This window comes from Pogona vitticeps, chromosome 8 (assembly GCF_051106095.1).
Source record: "Pogona vitticeps strain Pit_001003342236 chromosome 8, PviZW2.1, whole genome shotgun sequence".
Classification (NCBI taxonomy): Eukaryota; Metazoa; Chordata; class Lepidosauria; order Squamata; family Agamidae; genus Pogona; species Pogona vitticeps.
The window spans coordinates 7,041,564-7,060,180 of record NC_135790.1 but is presented as its reverse complement, the minus strand read 5'-3'; the positions used below and the strand labels follow the sequence as shown (position 1 = coordinate 7,060,180).

Below are 18,617 nucleotides of genomic sequence, written 5' to 3'. Positions count from 1 at the left end.
GATCCAAGACCTTTGCATCAAATAGTCTAGCCTGCCACCACCAGATCACACCACCAGTTCACAAGACAATGCTGAATACTCGGGTCAAGTTTTGCTCTTTTGGCCCAGGAACCAGGTGATTTTTGGAAGTGCCTCTCTCCACGTCTACTGGCCAATGAAATAATAAAAATAATAATAGAAATAATGAAGTGGGATCCTCAGTGTGAGATACTAGATAAAGTGATGTCCTGGGAGTCAGGAGACTGAAGTTGAAATCCCTGCACAACCATGGAAACTTTCTGGCAGGGGAATGGAATTGGTAAAATCACTTGTTAAATTCCTCACTGACTTGAAAGCCCTTTTAGGGTTGCTATAAGTCAGTTCACTCTTGATGGGATGTAACAAACAGACTAATGAAATAAATACTGTATATAAAGTTCTGATATCCCCTCCCACCTTCCAATACCATTTGAAACTGTTGCAAGGAGGACTATCAACAGCTAATAAGTATTCAGATAACATCTTGGAAGATGGGAGGGGAGAGTTTTTATCTTTGAAATGGCCTGGAGAACTTGAGTGGCTGCTCTGTATTTGTGCAATGATGTCCACTGTTGCTGCTGAGCGAGTTCCTCTGACCTCCATTTTAGACAGGATATATTCTTTCATTGCAAATTAGTTTTTTAAAAAAGCTACTGTTCCTTTTTTTGGAACAGTAGCTTTTTAAAAAAAACAGTAGCTTTTTTTTAAAAAGCTACTGTTCCTTTGGGGACATGGTGGCGCTGTGGGCTAAACCGCAGAAGCCTGTGCTGCAGGGTCAGAAGACCAGCAGTCGTAAGATCGAATCCACGCAACAACGGAGTGAGCTCCCGTTGCTTGTCTCAGCTCCTGCCAACCTAGTGGTTCGAAAGCATGCAAATGCAAGTAGATCGATAGGGACCACCTCAGTGGGAAGATAAACAGTGTTCCGTGTCTAAGTCACACTGGCCATGTGACCACGGAAGATTGTCTTCGGACAAAACGCTGGCTCTATGGCTTGAAGAGCGGGATGAGCGCCGCCCCCTAGAGTCGGACACGACTGGACAAAAATTGTCAAGGGGAACCTTTACCTTTACCTTACTGTTCCTTTGCTTTTGGATCACTTTCTGCACTACTTGGATTCCCCAAATATTTTTGGCCTTTTTATTTTATTGATTTTTGGAAGGATGTCCCCAAATGCATATACTTCCTTTCCTGTTGTCTGGAGTGCCTGCTTTCCCCCCCCCCCTTCACCTGGTAGACTCTTGCTTCCACTGCTAGACTGAAACCATAGAAGTGGTAGAGGAGAGAGTTGCCTTCCTATTCCCCCATATTCTATCTTGGGATTTTAGATTGGGGAGGTTTGATTACATTGTCCTTAATGAGTGAGTGTGGGTTTTTTTTAATTGTGATTGCAATCATGGTGATAAACAAGTTCTCTTTCTCAACTGTATAGTTTCCTGCTGATGAACAGATGACAATGATGAGGATGTAATGACTAATGTAAAATACTGTTAGTGTCTGTACAGGTCTGTGGATAATTGACTTTTATTTCTCACATAGTGTTCTTGAGCCCTTTTATGTTTACTGAATGGACTAATATCTGAAAGAACCTCCCAAAAATGAAAGAACAGTAACCAAAAGAATCCCAAATGAATACAAACTGAAAGTTCACTCACACACACATATCTCTGTTAAGGTATACTAGAAGGAAAAGGGTTAACAAGATGATGACTCACTAGAAAGCAGGAAGGGAGGAAATGGCATGCTAAGTCTGGATTCTATATGTAAATATTTACAGAAATATTAAACATTCATATTAAACTATTGTGAGTACGCTAAATTGGCATGTAGCCATACATTCAATTAAATGTTTGTTTGCTTGTTGTTGTAGATGAAGAACCCATAAACCGCTTGCTTCAAATTTTCATTTGAATAAAATTTGAATAAAATGTATTCATTTGAATAAAATTTGAATAAAAATTTGAATATTTTTTCCCATTCTGTAGCTTCCTAGGACAGCTCTCTTAAGCTCTCTGTTCAAGGGCTGCTCTTAGGGTCAGAGTTTGGGGAAGAGGTTTGTAAAGTTCTGGGATCCCGTGCAGCAGAACTGCAAAAAGAGGAACCCTGCATGCAATGGTAGGGCTGGCTTATCACAGTCTGAAATCTAAATCCTGTGAGACCAACAGAAGAAATGTGGCATATATTATTGTCTAAAGCAAGGCAAGGTGGGCAAAACGGTGGCACTCCAGGATGCTGTTGCTGTTGGGTTACAAACCCCTCAACATTCACTACATACAATTCGGTTATATTAGAGGGATGTGCATCTCTAATATAAAGTACGTATGCGAGGGGCAAGAGGAGAAGGGGACGACAGAGGAGGAGATGGTTGGACAGTGTCACTGAAGCGACCAACATGAATTTGACCCAACTTTGGGAGGCCGTGGAAGACAGGAGGGCCTGGCGTGCTCTGGTCCATGAGGTCACGAAGAGTCGGACACGACTTAATGACTAAACAACAACAACAAAATGCGAGGGACAGAAATGGTATAGTAAAATGATTTAAAGAAACAAAGTAATAGACATCACCCCTTGGAGGGGATTTCAATAGCATCCAACATTATCTGAGTGCACCACGGGTGGGGGGGGGGGTGGAACAATAATTTAAAAAAAAATCCAATGGCTGTAAATCATGATTTAAATTTTTAAAGGTTTTTTTATTTCAATCATCAACAATCTGATTTTTAAATTTTAAATCTGGACTTCAATCAAATTGATTTAAAACAATTTGATTTAAGTCAAGATTTAAATGTTAAAAATCAAATTTTAAGTCAAATCCATTCTGAACCCAGACACTGCTTTTTGAGGTAGGGCATGTGATATTTACGTTTTGGACAATGCCCAGCACTGGGAGTCTGCAAGACCATGCTCCTTTGCTTTAGAGTTGACCCTCAATAGAGAAGGCTACTTCGTAACACAACTATTGTTACTTGTTTGTTTGTTTGTTCAGTCGTTTAGTCGTGTCCGACTCTTCATGACCCCATGGACCAGAGCACACCAGGCCCTCCTATCTTCCACCGCCTCCCGGAGTTGTGTCAAATTCATGTTGGTTGCTTCGATGACACTGTCCAACCATCTCATCCTCGGTCGGCATGTTACTTGTTTTTAAAATAACAGGAAGCAACAATGTTACTTTTTAATGGCAACAATGTTGCTTGTTTTCTCTCCCACCTTTCTCCCTGTTGAGTTACATAACTCTCAACCTAAAGAAAAACACAACATGTAACAGGGAGCCAACATTGCTCAATACTGCTACTTGCCTTTCCTACACAAGCTGGGCATGGTTCTGTTCCATTCTCCATCAAAAATTATGGGAGGCAGCAGCCCACAACTTCCATTATGCCCAAAGCATCCCTTAAACACTGCAATGGGACATTCAAGGCACTATGGGAAGTTTGCAGGGAAGCCTCCCATACTTTCGGGACTATGATTCAAAGCTGCATTTGGAGTAACCAAGAGCACTTGGACCAAGACTGGTGAATGGTGTTAAATCTTTATGTTCCAGTTAAATGTAGAGGAGAAACACACATGGGACGTTGTATAAGGTAAGTGAGCAATCATAATTAATGTAACAATCAAAGCAACGATGAATTTAATAAATCACATGGGTGTCCCAGATAACAATAACCACAATAATTTGTGGTTCCAGTAGCCTAGTGACTAACCAAAAAAAAATTAACAAAATAAACAATAATCATCTTCGAACTGCAGAACTGGAAGGGATCCAATGGATCATCCAGTCAAGCTCCTATCAAAGAGGCACAGCGGGGAATCAAACTCCCAACTTCTGGCTTTGCAGCTAAAGACTTAAGGCACTGAGAAATAATTATTTTGCAAAGTATCATTTCAAGCTCTGCTTGAAAGGAAACCTATTCAATTCAATGGGATAAGTTGGAATGGGGGTGAAGTTTATGTATAAACTCATCCAGGGACACCTCCTTGGCTGTTGACCACCCATCTAGAACATAGACCACCTTCCAGATGATTTGGGCCAAAAAAAATCTGTTAGTTCCACTTGACATGGCTCATGGGACTACAGGACTGTGGGAATTGTAGGGGATCTCTGGAGGCTTAATGATTCCCCACCTCTAGATTAATAGGATATGAGTTCCTATCCAACTCTTATTAAATGGTGTCATGAACTTCTGCAATTTATCAAATGTAGCAATGTCTAGCATGGCACAGAGGAACAGCAGCCTAAGGGCAGAGAACGAGTTTGGTACTTGTTACGTTCCCACAATCAATGCTACTTGTATTCCAAACTATCAGAGGTAGAAAGACCTGGGAAAAATCTCCACTTAAGGCTTTGGAGAAGCCATCTGTATGCATTAGATCAAATCTGAATGGATATCGGGCTTGTCAGATTTTCTTAGCTTAACGCAGTCTTGTGGCAGAGCGCATGGTTTGTACGTCATAGAATCCAGGTACAATCCAGGTAAGAAATGGAGGAAGGATCTTTTCCAAAACCACAGAAAGCCAGGCAGAACAGACAAAACTGACTGAGAAGGACCAGTGGCCTGTCTCCATTGAAGGCAGCTTCTGGCTTGCCTAATCAGATCTTGGACAAGCTCCTTTGCTGTGCAGGACTTCAACTGCCAGAAGCAGCCTGCTTCATAGAGTTTCTGTGATTCTGTAACCTAACACAGTGATGTGCTGAAGCTATATTCTTAGTCTGCTTGGAATGCCTTGGCTGTTTTCTCCAGTACAGTGGTCTCACTTGGGTGTAAAGGGAGACAGTGGCAATAGCAATGAGCAAGGGTGGAGCACACAAAGAGCATTTGGCTTGAGGCTCCGTCCCCCTCCCCCTCCCCCCCCAAAAAAAACCCTGTAACTATCCAATTGCCTTTGGATAGCCAAAAAAAGAGAACAAAGATAAATGTAGGTCTTTCATCAAATCAAGCCTGGAGACCGAAAAAAAAAAATGTTGAAGCTGAGGCTGTCCTACTGTGTGGACATCATGAGAAGCTGGGATCCTCTGGAAAAGACAATGGTGCTGGGAAAGGTGGAAGGCAGAAAATGAGGAAGACCAAAGGTGTGATGGATTGACTCTTTAAAAGAAGCCACAGGCTTGAGTTTGCAAGAGCTGAGCAAAGCAGTTGAGGACAGGGCATTCAGGAGATGGCTCATTCACAGGGCCACCCTAAATTGGAGGCGACCTGGTGGCACTTAACAACAGCAGCAACAGCCTCCATCATAGTATTGCTGGGGATGTAAGCCTTCCCACTTGCCAAAATATCAGTCGGCACGAACTCATGGGGCACAGGTTCAGGCTGATCTCTTGAGAACCCTTCATCTTGCCTTCAGTTTAGCTATAAATCCCGCATCCACCTATCTATACCCCAGAGTCTTTCTTAATCACGATTTCTTTCCTTGCTTCTTCCAGTCTTCATGCCCATTTCTCATCATGCTCAAGGTTGGAGGTACAGCCGAGGAACAAGGATTTTAAGGTGGTTATTGCTACCTATATTTGCAGAGAGGGAATGAGCAGTGTAGTAGCAGATCACCTTGCACCTTTCTTACACCTTGCAGGTCAAAGACCTTCTCAGGTATCCAAGACAATAGGGTTGCCTGCCTGCCCCTCAGGCGAACCTGTTCCCTTTGACCTTCACTTACAGGAGCTGGCGGGGAGGGAGGAATTTTCCATGATTTTGTTTAGCCAGCTTGAGCACAATTTTTTTTTTTTTTTTTTTTTAGTAAAATGCAAGGTATCAAGGAAATAAAGAATTTTCCCGGACAAAATTTTGTGAACAACCCCTGTTATTCCACAAAGTATTCTCAAGTGATTTGGTCCCGAGTGGGTATTTAAGATCCAGTAGCTTTGCCAAAGATCCATCCCGAATAAGAATAGTTCTAGAATGGAGTTTGACAAGGATCAGCACAGCTTCCTGTTTTTATGGCAGACTTTTCTATGGGGGGGGGGGTGCTATATTGAGAGTCTGCATTTTAAAATTTTCCACTACCCCAGTGTCATGGGGATGCCTAAAAGAGCCCATTGTTGATGTCTTGGCACATAGTGGACAGTGTCAGTATCGTTGCCAACTCTTTGGCCCCTGTTCATTTCAAAGGATGCCCCCCCACTGTGAGAGTAGCCCAACAATATTTTTATTCCTTTGTCCTTCACCTCTCCTTCTGTGTGTTCTGCTGACTCGTCTAAAGATGGCCTGTAAATGTAGACATGGCTCAGAGCAAGGGCAACAAATTAAATCAGATGGCAATTGAATGGAGTGGAGGGCACTGTGCCAGGCAAAAATGATCATTATAATCAAGAGGGTCCCATAGAAATCATTGCTATGAAGAGAATGGTGGGGTGAGCCACAGCCCACTAAGAAGACAGTGTTCCCCCCCCCTCTCTTTTTCTGAGATGCAGAAACACATAAATAACGGCATTGATCCTGCCAAGAACTTATCTGGAATGTCTCCAAAAGGACACGGGGGTGGGAGGTCAGGAACCAGTCTTTGCTTTTTGATTGGGGCACAGAGTGGGCCGGAGGGCCAGTGTGCCCTCCAAGAATCAAGAATGGGGCAGAAAAATGGAAGCCACTTTCATCAACCAAGAGATTGTTATTGTTACATGCTGTCCAGTGGCTTCCAGTTTATGAAGTCCCTGATATGAGATGTTCCACAAGGAATCCACTGTTGCTACCTCCCAGTCAGCTTTGCTGACTGAACTGGGATTTGAACCCAGGGCCCTCCTGGACCTTCATCTAACGCCTTACCCACTATGCCACATTGACTCTCGTTGAGAAGCCAGGGGACAAATTAGAGCAGTGCTAACTGCTTCTACTTTCTTGGGCTCCATGATCACTGCAGATGGTGACAGCAGCCACGAAATTAAAAGACACCTGATTCTTGGGAGGAAAGTGATGACAAGCCTAGACAGCATCTTTAAAATCAGACATCACCTTGCCGACAAAGGTCTGCATAGTCAAAGCAATGGTTTTTCCAGTAGTGATGCATGGAAGTGAGAGCTGGACCATAAAGAAAGCTGACAGCCGAATAATTGATGCTTTTGAATTGTGGTGCTGGAGGAGACCCTTGAGAGTCCCCTGGACTGCAAGGAGAACAAACCTATCCATTTTGAAAGGAATCAGCCCTTTCAAGGTAGAGGATACACAGAAGTGGTTTGCCATTCCCTTCTGGGGGCATCCCTGTGCAGCTGGCCCAAGGTTACACAGGCTGGCTCTTTTCCCGGGAGGCACAATGGGGAACTAAATTCCCAACCTCTGGCTTTGCATCCAGGTGCCTAAACCACTGAGCTTTTAGGGTCCAAACAAATATGATCCAACTGATGCCAATAGCAAATTTTAAAGTGTAAATGCCCATTACAAGCAGTGGGGATGAAAGGTACATTTCACGGGGGGGCAGAAGTCCCGAGGGACCCATCCAGACTTCCATCACTGTTGCTATGAGGAGGGGAAAGAGGATAAACTATACATCACATCTGAAGACAGATATAGAAACGTACTTCCTTTTATCCGTCTATGAGTGCTAGTTGCAAAAGTAGCAAGGGCAGGCATTTCTCACAATAGCAGGTTATGTGCTAATGATTTCAGCATTAAATCTTTTCCCGGTTCCTGAGATGGTGCATATGGCATGGTGGACAGTGGTGTTGGGGCAAGGATCATGTTGGAATTTTGTACCAGGCTTCCCTAGATAATTCTCAGTGGAGTGGATAAAGCTTCATCTTTTGGCCCTTGCTCTCTGTCCAGGTTAGGAGGAGCATGGCTACTTTTCCTTTCCTATCTCTTTTTTAAAGAAGAAAAATCATCCATTCTGGTCCATAGGGGGCTGCTAAGGTTTATGCCAGTCATTCTCAATGAGGGGCCCTGACACATTTTTGAAGGCAGCCACAGATTAGAAACAATTCTTCATGCACCACCATGTAAGGTTTGTTATGTGACTTAGACAATCCTGATTCAGCCTATATTTCTTGCACATTGTGTTTATAGCTGTGAGCAAAAAAAAGTTGGGAATGGCTTGCTGAAGCCACTCTTCCTTGCCTAGTGCCTACCACATCAGGGTCTTAATGTCTGTTGAGGTTCCACACCTTACGTCGAGGCTCGATACCTCATTCATCCAACTGCTAATTGAATGACATGTTGTCCCATGTAATGTGATCCTCATTCTTCCATTGCACCAGCACCACTGTCCCCCAAATCAGGGATATCTCTCCTCTTGGAGGCACAGCTCCATGATTTGTAAAATTTATGGGGGAGTCAGCAAAATCTCCTCCCCACCCACAGCAGTTCCATTTCCAAGATTATTGTTTTCATGCTTGCTATTAGCATATCTGCACATCTGTTCATGTGTCCTTGTACAGTGCTGCCCCGCATAGCGATGATAATCCGTTCCAGGAAAATCGTCACTATCCAGAATCGTCGCTAAACAGAACGAAAAACCCCATAAGAACGCATTAAACCCTGTTTAAGGCGTTCCTATGGGGAAAAACTCACCGCTATGCAGAAATCCTCCATTCGGCCACCATTTTCACTCCCCGGTAAGCGAGGAAAGGGCGCGAAAATGCTGCGGGTGGCCATTTTTTTCCCGGTGGCCATTTTGGACCCGCCGATCAGCTGTTTTCTAAACATCGCAATGCAATATTTAGCCATTCAAAATATCGCAATGCGATCGCTTTTGCGATCACAAAATCTGCATTGCTATGCGGATTCGTCATTAAACGAGGTGCTCGCTATGCGGGGCACCACTGTACATCCATGGATGTTACCAGTGCTGAACCTGCAGCTGATGCCAAACGTGGACCACTCCTATCTCATACCTCTGTGAATCCACTTTGAAAACTGAAAATTAGTCCTCTAGGTTTTGCCAAAAACACAGCTTTTTTTTCTCACCAAGGAGAGAAGCTGAAATGATGCCTCCCAAGCTGTTTGAAAAGTCAAGTTCTCAGGAGACCTGATGGTGGAATACCCGCAGCCATGGGCCATCAGCTGACCTTCCCAGACTGTTCTTTGGATGAAAAGATTGAAGCTGCTGAGCCAACAGACGCCGCCGTTTTTAAAAAAGGACACTTTCCTGCTTTGAGACTGGAAGCCGATCAGGTATTGGGTGTACGTCTCTGCCTCTGATCTTCAAAGCTGCAAAAGTGAGCTCTTTCATGGCGGAGGAAAGAGCTGAGTCTGGCACTATCCGTTGGCTTCCATCCCAGAGAAGCTTGTTTGAAGCAGCTTAGACTGCTCTTAGACAGCAGCGATGCCCAGCCAGCCAAGACTCTGCTTCAAAAACATGCATTCCATTACAAAGTCAGGGCCATAAACAGGGAGTTATTATTTTTTAAGGTAGTTTGATACAAGTATAGTACCAAAGTCCAGATAACCTCCAAAAGTGGTAAATTACTCACCTAGTTATATTATAAGTAGACTCATCTGTTCAGGCCGGCTTTTGACTATCATGATGGAATCCATGAATGCCTTTTTAAAGTTAAGATAGTTTTAAAATGTTTACTTGCTCCTAATTATTCAATTGCATTTTAATTAGTGTATAGCTTAATTGTGTTTTTTTAATGTTTAACTTATTATGCTTTTAATTCTGTTCTTTTTAATATTGTGAGCCACTTTGGGTCCCCTAATCAGGAGAAAGGCACCTGATACATACAAGCCTGCTCTACAAACAAACAAATTTAAAAAGTACGTGTTTTCCTGTTTTTCAGCATTAACTGTAATGGGCACCATTTTTCATTACAGTGGTGCCTCACTTAAGGATGTGAATTCGGTCCAGTGAAATAGCTGTAGAGCGAAAATGTCGTAAAGCGAAATTTAAAGGCCAGTTGAAACACATTTAAAACCATTCAATGCATTCCAATGGGCTGAAAAACTCACAGTCCAGCGAAGATCCTCCATAGGGGCGGCCATTTTCGGTGCCTGTATAGTGAGGAATCCGTCCCTAAACACAGCAGGGAGCCATTTTGAGCACCCGGCAGCCATTCTGAAAACCCGATGATCAGCTGTTTTGATCGTCGTAATGCAAAGAATCATTTCCCAAAGCAGGGAACCAATCTTCACAAAGCGAAAAAAACTATTTAAAACATTGTTTTGCAATCGCAATTGTGATTGCAAAAACATTGTCGTGAAGTGGATTCGTCGTTATATGGGGTAATCGTTAAGCAGGATATGGCTGTACTTTTCAACAAAACATTTGCAAGCTAGTGGCCTGTGCAATGCAACAGACTTGTTTTCCTTATTATCATCTCAGCATCTGCAACAGAGAAGAGCCTGGAAAAGTTATTCTTTAGTTGCAACACCCTAAATCTTCCAGCCAACATGGCCAGTGGCCAGTAGCCAGGATGGCTGATAAGTCTGGAAGCTGCAGTCCAAAACATTAGCTGTTCAATGTTGTGCAGCAGAGCGCAAGGCAGCAGCATTATCCAGGAGTAGAGCCATGTGGTATTTCTCCTCCACCATTTACTGAGACTACAGACAAGAAACAAAAAGTTACGGTTGCTGCAAATGAAGTAAAAACAGAACCAGCCCACCTACTCCCTTTCTCTGAGCCTATAAATTAATTATCCATCCTGTCAGATTTGGCCCTATGCAGGCATCCAACTTGTTCATATTAACAGGAATGGAGAGGGTATGATACAGAAACAAGACTCATCTCCCATGACTTCATCCTTCCTGCAGTGAGTGGGGAAATTTAATTTTATGTGCACTTTGTCCCATCCATCCATCCATCCATCCATCCATCCATCCATCCATCCATCCATCCATCCATCCATCCATCCATCCATCCATCCATCCATCCATCCATCCATCCATCCATCCATCCATCCATCCATCTCTAGTGAAGGCTGGTGCTCCCACTGTCCAGGAGTGTTTTGACCTGCTTCAGATTTTAGTCTAATTTTTTCAGGAGCTCTCCAAAGCCTAAGTACTACCTCCAAAATAGGTTCAGCACCTTGGATATTGGGTTGAAAAAAAGAGAGACAGAAGGTTTGGACTAAGGGACATGGAGCAAATTCACCACCCAAAGATGTCAGATCTTTCATCCTTTGTATCCTAATCCATCCTTTCCTCCAATGAGCTCAGGGCAGTGCACATGACTCTCTCCCTCTCTGCTTAATCCTCACAACAACCCAGTGACACATTGAGAGGAACAGGGGTTGTCCCAGTGAGTTTCATGGCTTAGGTAGATCTAGAATTGGGATCTTCCAACATCCAGCTTAGTGGACACTCACTGGAAAATCAGCAGATAGAGCAGAATTCTTGACCACATAGAGGTTTCTGCTTGTGTTTATGGGCATATTATGTAGAATCCCTACTTCAGAACTCCCTACTCAATTTTAGGGACTGAAGTACAGTGATGCTAGGGAGGTGCCTGTGTGCATGTTCATTTTCCTTTCTGATCATCAACCCTACCACTAGACAGAGTGGAAAATAACAGTGTGGTGATGGGGAGCTGGAGAGGCTGTAGAGCTCTAAGGACTCTGCAGCAGCTCCAATAGCACCTGATACATACAAGCCTGCTCTACAAGCTATAGGAATGGGCAGTAGGGACTGGAATTTTTGGACTACAAATTCTTGGAATGCTACCTGATAGACAGATGCCTTAATGTGGCCCGTTAGGGAGAAACGCCTCAGCTGGAGAAATTTGAGGTTTAGCTGCCCTAGCTTTCTGTTCAAAAAGACGGGTCCCAGCTGGCACTGGGGCAGGAACAGGAAGCTTGGGTGGAGCTAGGACTAGCTAAACCTCAGGAACTTGCCATTGAGGTCTGTCTCCCTGGTGAGCCAGGTTAAAGTTCTGTCTGCCAGGTAGAACTCCCAGAAAAAACCCATCCCCGATGGTCAGGGGGTCGAGATAACTTTCAACAGCAATTCCTCAAAGTATCTATCACCACAAGAAGCTGCCTTGCTCTAATTAATGATGAGGCCAACCCTGAAATCTTTCCCATAAGAGACAGACCCCCCCAAGGCCAGTATCTGGTTTGGATTACCATGTGTCACTGCGGTTACTTGTGGAGGTCAAATACCTCATTGTGTGTGACCAGTCCCATGGCAGGCACCTTTCTTAATAGCTATGTCCACCTCTGCAAATCATTGTCCAAAGAGAATCCTGGAGTCACCTTTATGAAGGGGCTTTTCTAGAGTTCTGCATGCAAAGAATGTCCACTTAAAGTGCTGAGGACCATCTGTGTCCCTACTACCACCATCACAGCCCAGACCATTATTTAAGCCTAATGAATACTGACTACCAGCGTATTGTAGTGGATAGAATGTCAAACTATGACTCAGGAAATCCAGGTTCAAACAAGGGTGGGGATGGAAGTCACAATGGTTAATCGCTCTTTCAATGTGTCACATTTGTCCAAAAAAAAAAAAAAAAAAACGTAACTCAGAAGGAACTTAATGGCATGTAGTAACCACAACAGCATACTACTATCTCCCATGGCTGACTCTATTAATTGGAGCTAAGATAAGATAAACACCTAAAACTATGTTGAAACCAGGCATTGAATGCTTTTCTCTAGGGCTAACTATGGGATGAATGTAAAGGAAGGGGAACTGGCTCTTTTTATGGGAAGAATCACAGTACTATTGCTTTGCATACAGAGGTCACAGCTGACATCCCAACAGTGTCAATAGGACTGGCATTCAGACTCCTGTCTGGAGCCCTGCTACCATTTATGACGGTTCATGGTTGGGAAACTGTTGTCTATGAGATTAATATCATTTCTCATTGGCCCTGAGCCAGCCAGCACTGAAACAGCAGTCCATCAACAAAGTTTGTAACCCCTGATGTAGACAATTCTGAGTGACCTAGACCAGTGGTTTGACTTGGCATAAGCCAGTTCTCTGTGTTGATCTCCATTTTGGCATCTAAGCCCGCAGTGGGTCAGGGAGAATACTTAGCTTGTTGGATATGTGACCCTCCCTTGTAATTCCCATCAAGCGTAGTGAGTCAAATGAATGACATGATGGGGCTTGCAATCCAACAACATCTAACTGTTAAACCAGCCAACCCTTTTCCTTCTGCGAAAGACAAGGGCCTGGAAAACTGGCTGAGGAGCATGGCACTGGCCTCCAGCTGAAACTCATGTTTCCAATGATGCTTGAGACAAATGGGCCAATTATTTAATACTGTAATATGCCCAGCTAAAGTGCACATATATAATTTTTTAAAAAAGAGCACATTTCCACTTTGGTACTGGGTTGTCTAAAAGGGTTGATGAAATTGAGTTGTGTGAGCATTGTCTCCAAAGTTAGCACCAAATGGGCAAGATCCATTGCATCACCAAAAACTGCTTCAGAGTAAGCAGATGGAGAGAACCATAGTCCAAGCAAGCTGTAATCCAAAGCTTGATTGGGATGTGGTCGTATTATTTATTTATTTTTTTCATTTTCTTTGCCATTGAGTGTAGTCTTGTCTACCAAATGCCTACTCTTGTCTTGGAGCCTGCATGAGATGGGTGGGGCTCCCTTATTAAAGCAGAACTCAGGAAATGCTTCGGGAAGATCCCAGGATAATCATAAGAGCCGTAAAAGTTGGCGCCCATTGTGGGCAAGAAAGAACAAGAAGGACAGAGAGTGTTGCAGCTACCAAGATCAGGACCGTTGCTTGCCTCCTCTAGAGTAACCTCCTTGGCCATCTGCCCAGGAGGACCAAGTCGGAGCAGTTTTCGAAACCAGCCAGAGGTGGCCTTTTTATTTTATTTTATTGTATTGTCTACTTGTATATACTTCTTTATATGTCTTTGACATCCTACAGTTGTTGGTCGTATAGGGTTTTTAATCACAAAACCAAAGCAAAACTTCCTAAATCCCCAAACACGTGAACATCGAACTGTTAGTCCCAACCCGGGTAGACCCATTGAATCGATGGGATTTGTCAAAGGGCGGAGTTCACACATCCCGTTCTTCGGATGGGCTCCTCTGGGTTCAGGGCTCCCATCGACCTCCCTCCCCTGATCCCACACCCTCCCCTGATCCCGCACCCCCTTCCTCTCCCCCCCCCCCCCCCGGCGCACCTTGTCGTTGAGGTTCTGCAGGGCTTCCTTGCCGGTGGCTCGGCGGATCTCCACCTTCCTGCCGAACTCCACAGGTGGTTCTCCTCCCTTCCGGCTCTGCCAGGTGTAGAGGGACTGCGCCTCGGCGCCCAGGTGGGCCACGTCCTTCTGCTTGGCCACGATCCTGCCCGGAGAGGAGCCGCGTCCCACCGAGAGGGAGTCGAAGTCGATGGTCTTGTTCTCCAGGGAGCCTTCCACCGGGCAGAACATGCCGCAGAATTTCTGCCGGGGCTTCGGGCTGCCGGAGCCCAGGTTTTTGAAGAAGGCTGGGACTTCTTCCCCCTCGTCCTGCTCGCTGGGCTTGTTGCCCCCCGCGGGTCTCCTCTCGGCCATGGCGCCTTCTCGCTCTCGGGCTTTCAGATCGGCGGGGGTGGGTGTCTTAGGTGGGCGGGTGGCAGCCCGGACGGCGCTTTACCCGAGCTAAGGGAGGCGGGAGAATCCGCTGGAGGGGGAATCAGAGCATCCACCCGGGGCGCGGAGACAAGAGGCGGCGGCGGCGGAGGAGGAGGAGGAGGAGGAGGAGGCTGGCAGGGGTGGGCAGAGCCGGGTCTTTGTATTGCGGCTCGCCCTCATCGATGTGAGAAAAAAAGGGGGGGGCTGGGATCGCGCCGAGGCTGGAGGTCTGAGGGCGATGCAAAGTTGAGAAGAGCGATCGCGGGCGTGGGTGGGTGGGTGGGTGGGTGGGCGGGGAGGGGGCCTGGGAGCCCAGGCGGCGTGGGGAGGGCGGGCTGGATGGATGGATGGATGGATGGAGAGTGGCTGGATGCTGGCGAGGCGCTTCGCGGTGCCGCCCGGGAGGGGTGGGTTCAAGTTCCCAGAAGCCAGACGATCGGGAAGAGGGAGGGGGCAGGAGAAAGGAAAGAGAGGTAGTTGGGGGTGAGGGTGGGGGTGGGAGGGAGAGAGAATGTAATTCTCCCTCCCCTTTCACTCTGCCGCAGAAACTAAGGTTTGATCCGGAAGTGATGTGACAAGTGGAATGGGCGAATGGGCTGGCACGGCTTGGCTACGGGAGACCCACACACACACACACACACACACACACATACACACACCTACTCCATCCCGATCCCTCTCCCCCCCCCCGCGCACTGCAGCCTGCCACAAGTGGTAGGGAAGGGTGCGGTAGGGGTGTGTGTGTGTGTGTGTGTGTGTGTGTGTGTGTGTGTGTGTGTGTGTGTGTGTGTGTGTGTGACACCGATCACCCGACGACCCCCCTGGGGGAGGAGAGGCTGAGCCGGGAGGCTACCGGACTTGCCTTCCCCACCACGCCCACTTCCCGTGGTTTCACTGCGCCCTCTCCCCCCCCTTTCCCCAAAACAGGCGCACCCCTCTTCACCTTTCAAGGCTAAGCCGGTTTAAGCGAGAGAGGGACCCGATCGGATGGGAGAGGAAGATTTGGGGAGGGTGTGGGGAGGGAGAGACAGGGGGGGGGCTGCTGAGTCACGCAGATGAGGGTCTTCTCTCTCCCGCGCGCGAGGGTGGGGGGCGTGAAAGGAGATGGCGAGGCAAGCCTTGCGGGAGGGGGGGCAGCTGGCGGGAGAGCGGGGCGCCTTGAGGAGGGGGCGGCAGGAGGGATGGGATCCAGATACGAAGGAGCTGACCTTGCCCAGGCTGCGATTGTAGGCGGTGGCTTTGGGTTGCGCGAGAGAGGGGTGAGGAAAGAAAGCCGGGTGGGGAGGGAGATGCATATTTCCTTCTCTTATTTCTTTACAATATTGGTCCTATGTGTGAGACTAAGGTTGGTCCTTCCTCCATTTAGCCTAGGGATGTCCATTGCAGTTTTCCCCAACCTACTCCCCCATCTATATCAGCTGGACTACATCTCCCATCATCCTTAGTGACACCCACCGACGCACACCCCTGCATGTCAGGGACCGAACTTGGATTGGGAAATAGGTGCCCTGGAATACTGAGTTCGTGTCCTTGGAGGGGTTGCGTTTTGCAAAGGGGAGCCTGGGGAACTCCCTGAAATCTGTGGGGCAGGGTGGGAGGAGCCACCTTCAGACAGATGCCCCACACACACACACACACACGCCTCGGTGGCCAACGGGGTGTCCCTTCTTGAGCTAGAGCGCATCTGGTCCATTAGCGCAGAGGGGGGGAAACGGAGGCGCTGTCCATTCAGCACCACGCCAGCGGCTTCCGCTGCTTCCGTGGTGGTGGCCGGAGAGGAGGACATCAAGCACTAAAAGGCGATTTGATCGTTGGAAAAGAGCTCAGCGAACCGGTCATTCCCGTTACTCAGTTGATGGCCACCATTAAGAGGAGGAGGGAAGAGACCAGGGGTGCTTCGTCTTTGGCCCTTCAGGTCTCTGACCCTTGACCCTGGGGTAGGACTTACAAGAGCTGACAGCCAAAACATTTGGAGAACTAAAGCTAGAAAGCCATAGGGACAGAGTGATCACTCAGTGGCTCTTGGGTGTGATAGCCAAGTCTGTTTAGGTGCAGGGGATCCATACATGCTCAGAAACCAAACAGAAGGGTGTGCATTCATCATGTGTGTGTGTGTGTGTGTGTGTGGAGTCTCCAGATTCTATGTGGAAACACCATGGAAAGAGGATGTTGGACTAGATGTATCTCAGGAACATAGAAGGCTCTTTTATTTAAGTCAAACCCTTTGTCTGCGTGCCTCAGATCTGACTGAGAGGAATTCTGCAAGATTTGAAATGAGATACTGTAATCTCCAGCCTAGAAATTCCTGGTTATCTGAAAATCATGTACTAGCGTGGTCTAAGTCTGCCTAGTTTCCCAAATTGGAGGAGATGGGGTGGCAAAGTGGACTTGCATTGCTTTGCAATGGGCTTCCCAGGAAAACCCTATTTTTGTTGCCTACGGTGAGGAAAGAGAAATAAGAGATGTACAAAAACTGAGTTGACAGCTTGTGTTTGTGTGTGTCCTGTGCCATCAAGTTGGTCCTGATTTGCAGTGACTCTAAAGTAAGTGAAATATTTAAGAAGTGGCTTTACCAAGTCCACTCTCCCAGTGAGTTTCTGTAGCTGAGTGGGGATTCGAACCCTATTCTCCTAGCCCGTCACATCACATAATAACAACAAGATAGCTTCTACTTCACCCTCTGAAACCTGGATTAGGAGACACAGGGCAGGATCTTTAACTCATTTCTCTTTCCTTCAGCATCCTGCTGCTGCCCCCAGAATCTACCACCTAAAGCAGTCATCTCACTCTTCCAGACAGAAGGATTGGATCTGGGGATTTGTGCATTCTTAAAGAGTCTTCACTTAATTCCAAAACCATCCACCTAGTAAATGGTCAACCATGAGCACTTTGTTCAGTAATTTGACAAAAGAAGTTGAGTGATTTTGAAATGCATTTTAAAAAGCATTGCATTTATAAACTATCTTTCCACCAATGAGCTTAAAATGGGTATGTTGAACTCTCCGCTTCACTTGATCCTCCCACCAGCCCTGTGGGGCAGGTCAGAAAGGGAAAAAGTAGCTAGTCCATGGTGATAATCAGAATTAGCCAGGGACTTGAAACCGAACTCCCTAAATCCCAGTGCAACAATGGAACCTGTAACCCCACTCTTGACTCCTTTCCACTTTAATAATTACCCACCAATAGCCAAAATCCTATTGTGGATTTACATCAGTGTAAATGTCGTAGCATAATTCACAATGGTGAATTGCTGCTAATGAATAAGGTGCAGCTCACATTCCTAGCTGTGTGCCTGTCTTACGGCTTGGTGCACAAATAGTGAAGTAAGCATCCTCTTATTGTGTGGCAAGACATCACCACAATACATACCATTAGTACTCTTATGTGACCATAAGTCTACAATAGGGCTTTAGACTTTACTTCTTAAACAATTGATGTATATATCATAGATAGATAGATAGATAGATAGATAGATAGATAGATAGATAGATAGATAGATAGATAGATAGATAGATAGATAGATAGATAGATAGATAGATAGATAGATAGATAGATAGATAGATAGATAGATAGATAGATAGATAGAGATAGATAGATACTGTAGACAGATAGATAATATATAATGTTAGCTGATTGATCTGTACACACATAATCCAGATCACTGAAGAGCGTCAAACAGGCAAATCTGATTGAGTTTTGGACACACCCATCTTGCCATCTAATTCAAAATGCCATTCATGAATATTATTATTTTAGAAAATCCATATTCAGTATCTTCCCAATCCAAATGCCATTTCCCCAAAGCTATTTATTGTTATGCATTATTCATCCATTCAGAGGCATGCCATTAAATGTTAATTTACAGTCATCTGTGGCCCCCAGCATGCACGATAACCCTTAGAAACACGAAAGGGTTCTTTTAAAAAATCTCCCAATTGCTTGTCACTAAGAACGCAAACATGCTTAAACCAGTCAAAGACGCAAGCAAAAGGTATCATAGATTAGAACAACAAAAACTAACAGACAGAACACAAGCTCCTGAATATTTTTTAAAAAAATCTCTTACATTCAAAAGGGAAAGGAAGAATCCCAGAGGTTTGGACTGAAGAAAACCAAAGATGTGATTTGGTGACTAATGAGGTGAAAAAGATGAGGA

General features: G+C 45.6%; 1 protein-coding gene across 2 annotated transcripts in view; it reads right to left on the bottom strand.

Annotated features, from left to right (window-relative positions):
• The window catches only part of DPYSL2 (dihydropyrimidinase like 2), a 91,245-nt gene extending 76,751 nt beyond the window's left edge, over nt 1–14,494 (bottom strand). Inside the window, exon 1 of one of the 2 annotated variants that reach the window (XM_020814145.3) lies at nt 14,030–14,494. In XM_020814145.3, the coding sequence (XP_020669804.3) occupies nt 14,030–14,401 (372 nt within the window). In that variant the 5' untranslated portion in view covers nt 14,402–14,494. The remainder of the gene's footprint in view (nt 1–14,029) is intronic. The other variant, XM_020814146.3, reaches the window with a different exon arrangement.
• Nucleotides 14,495–18,617: the final 4,123 nt, after the last annotated feature.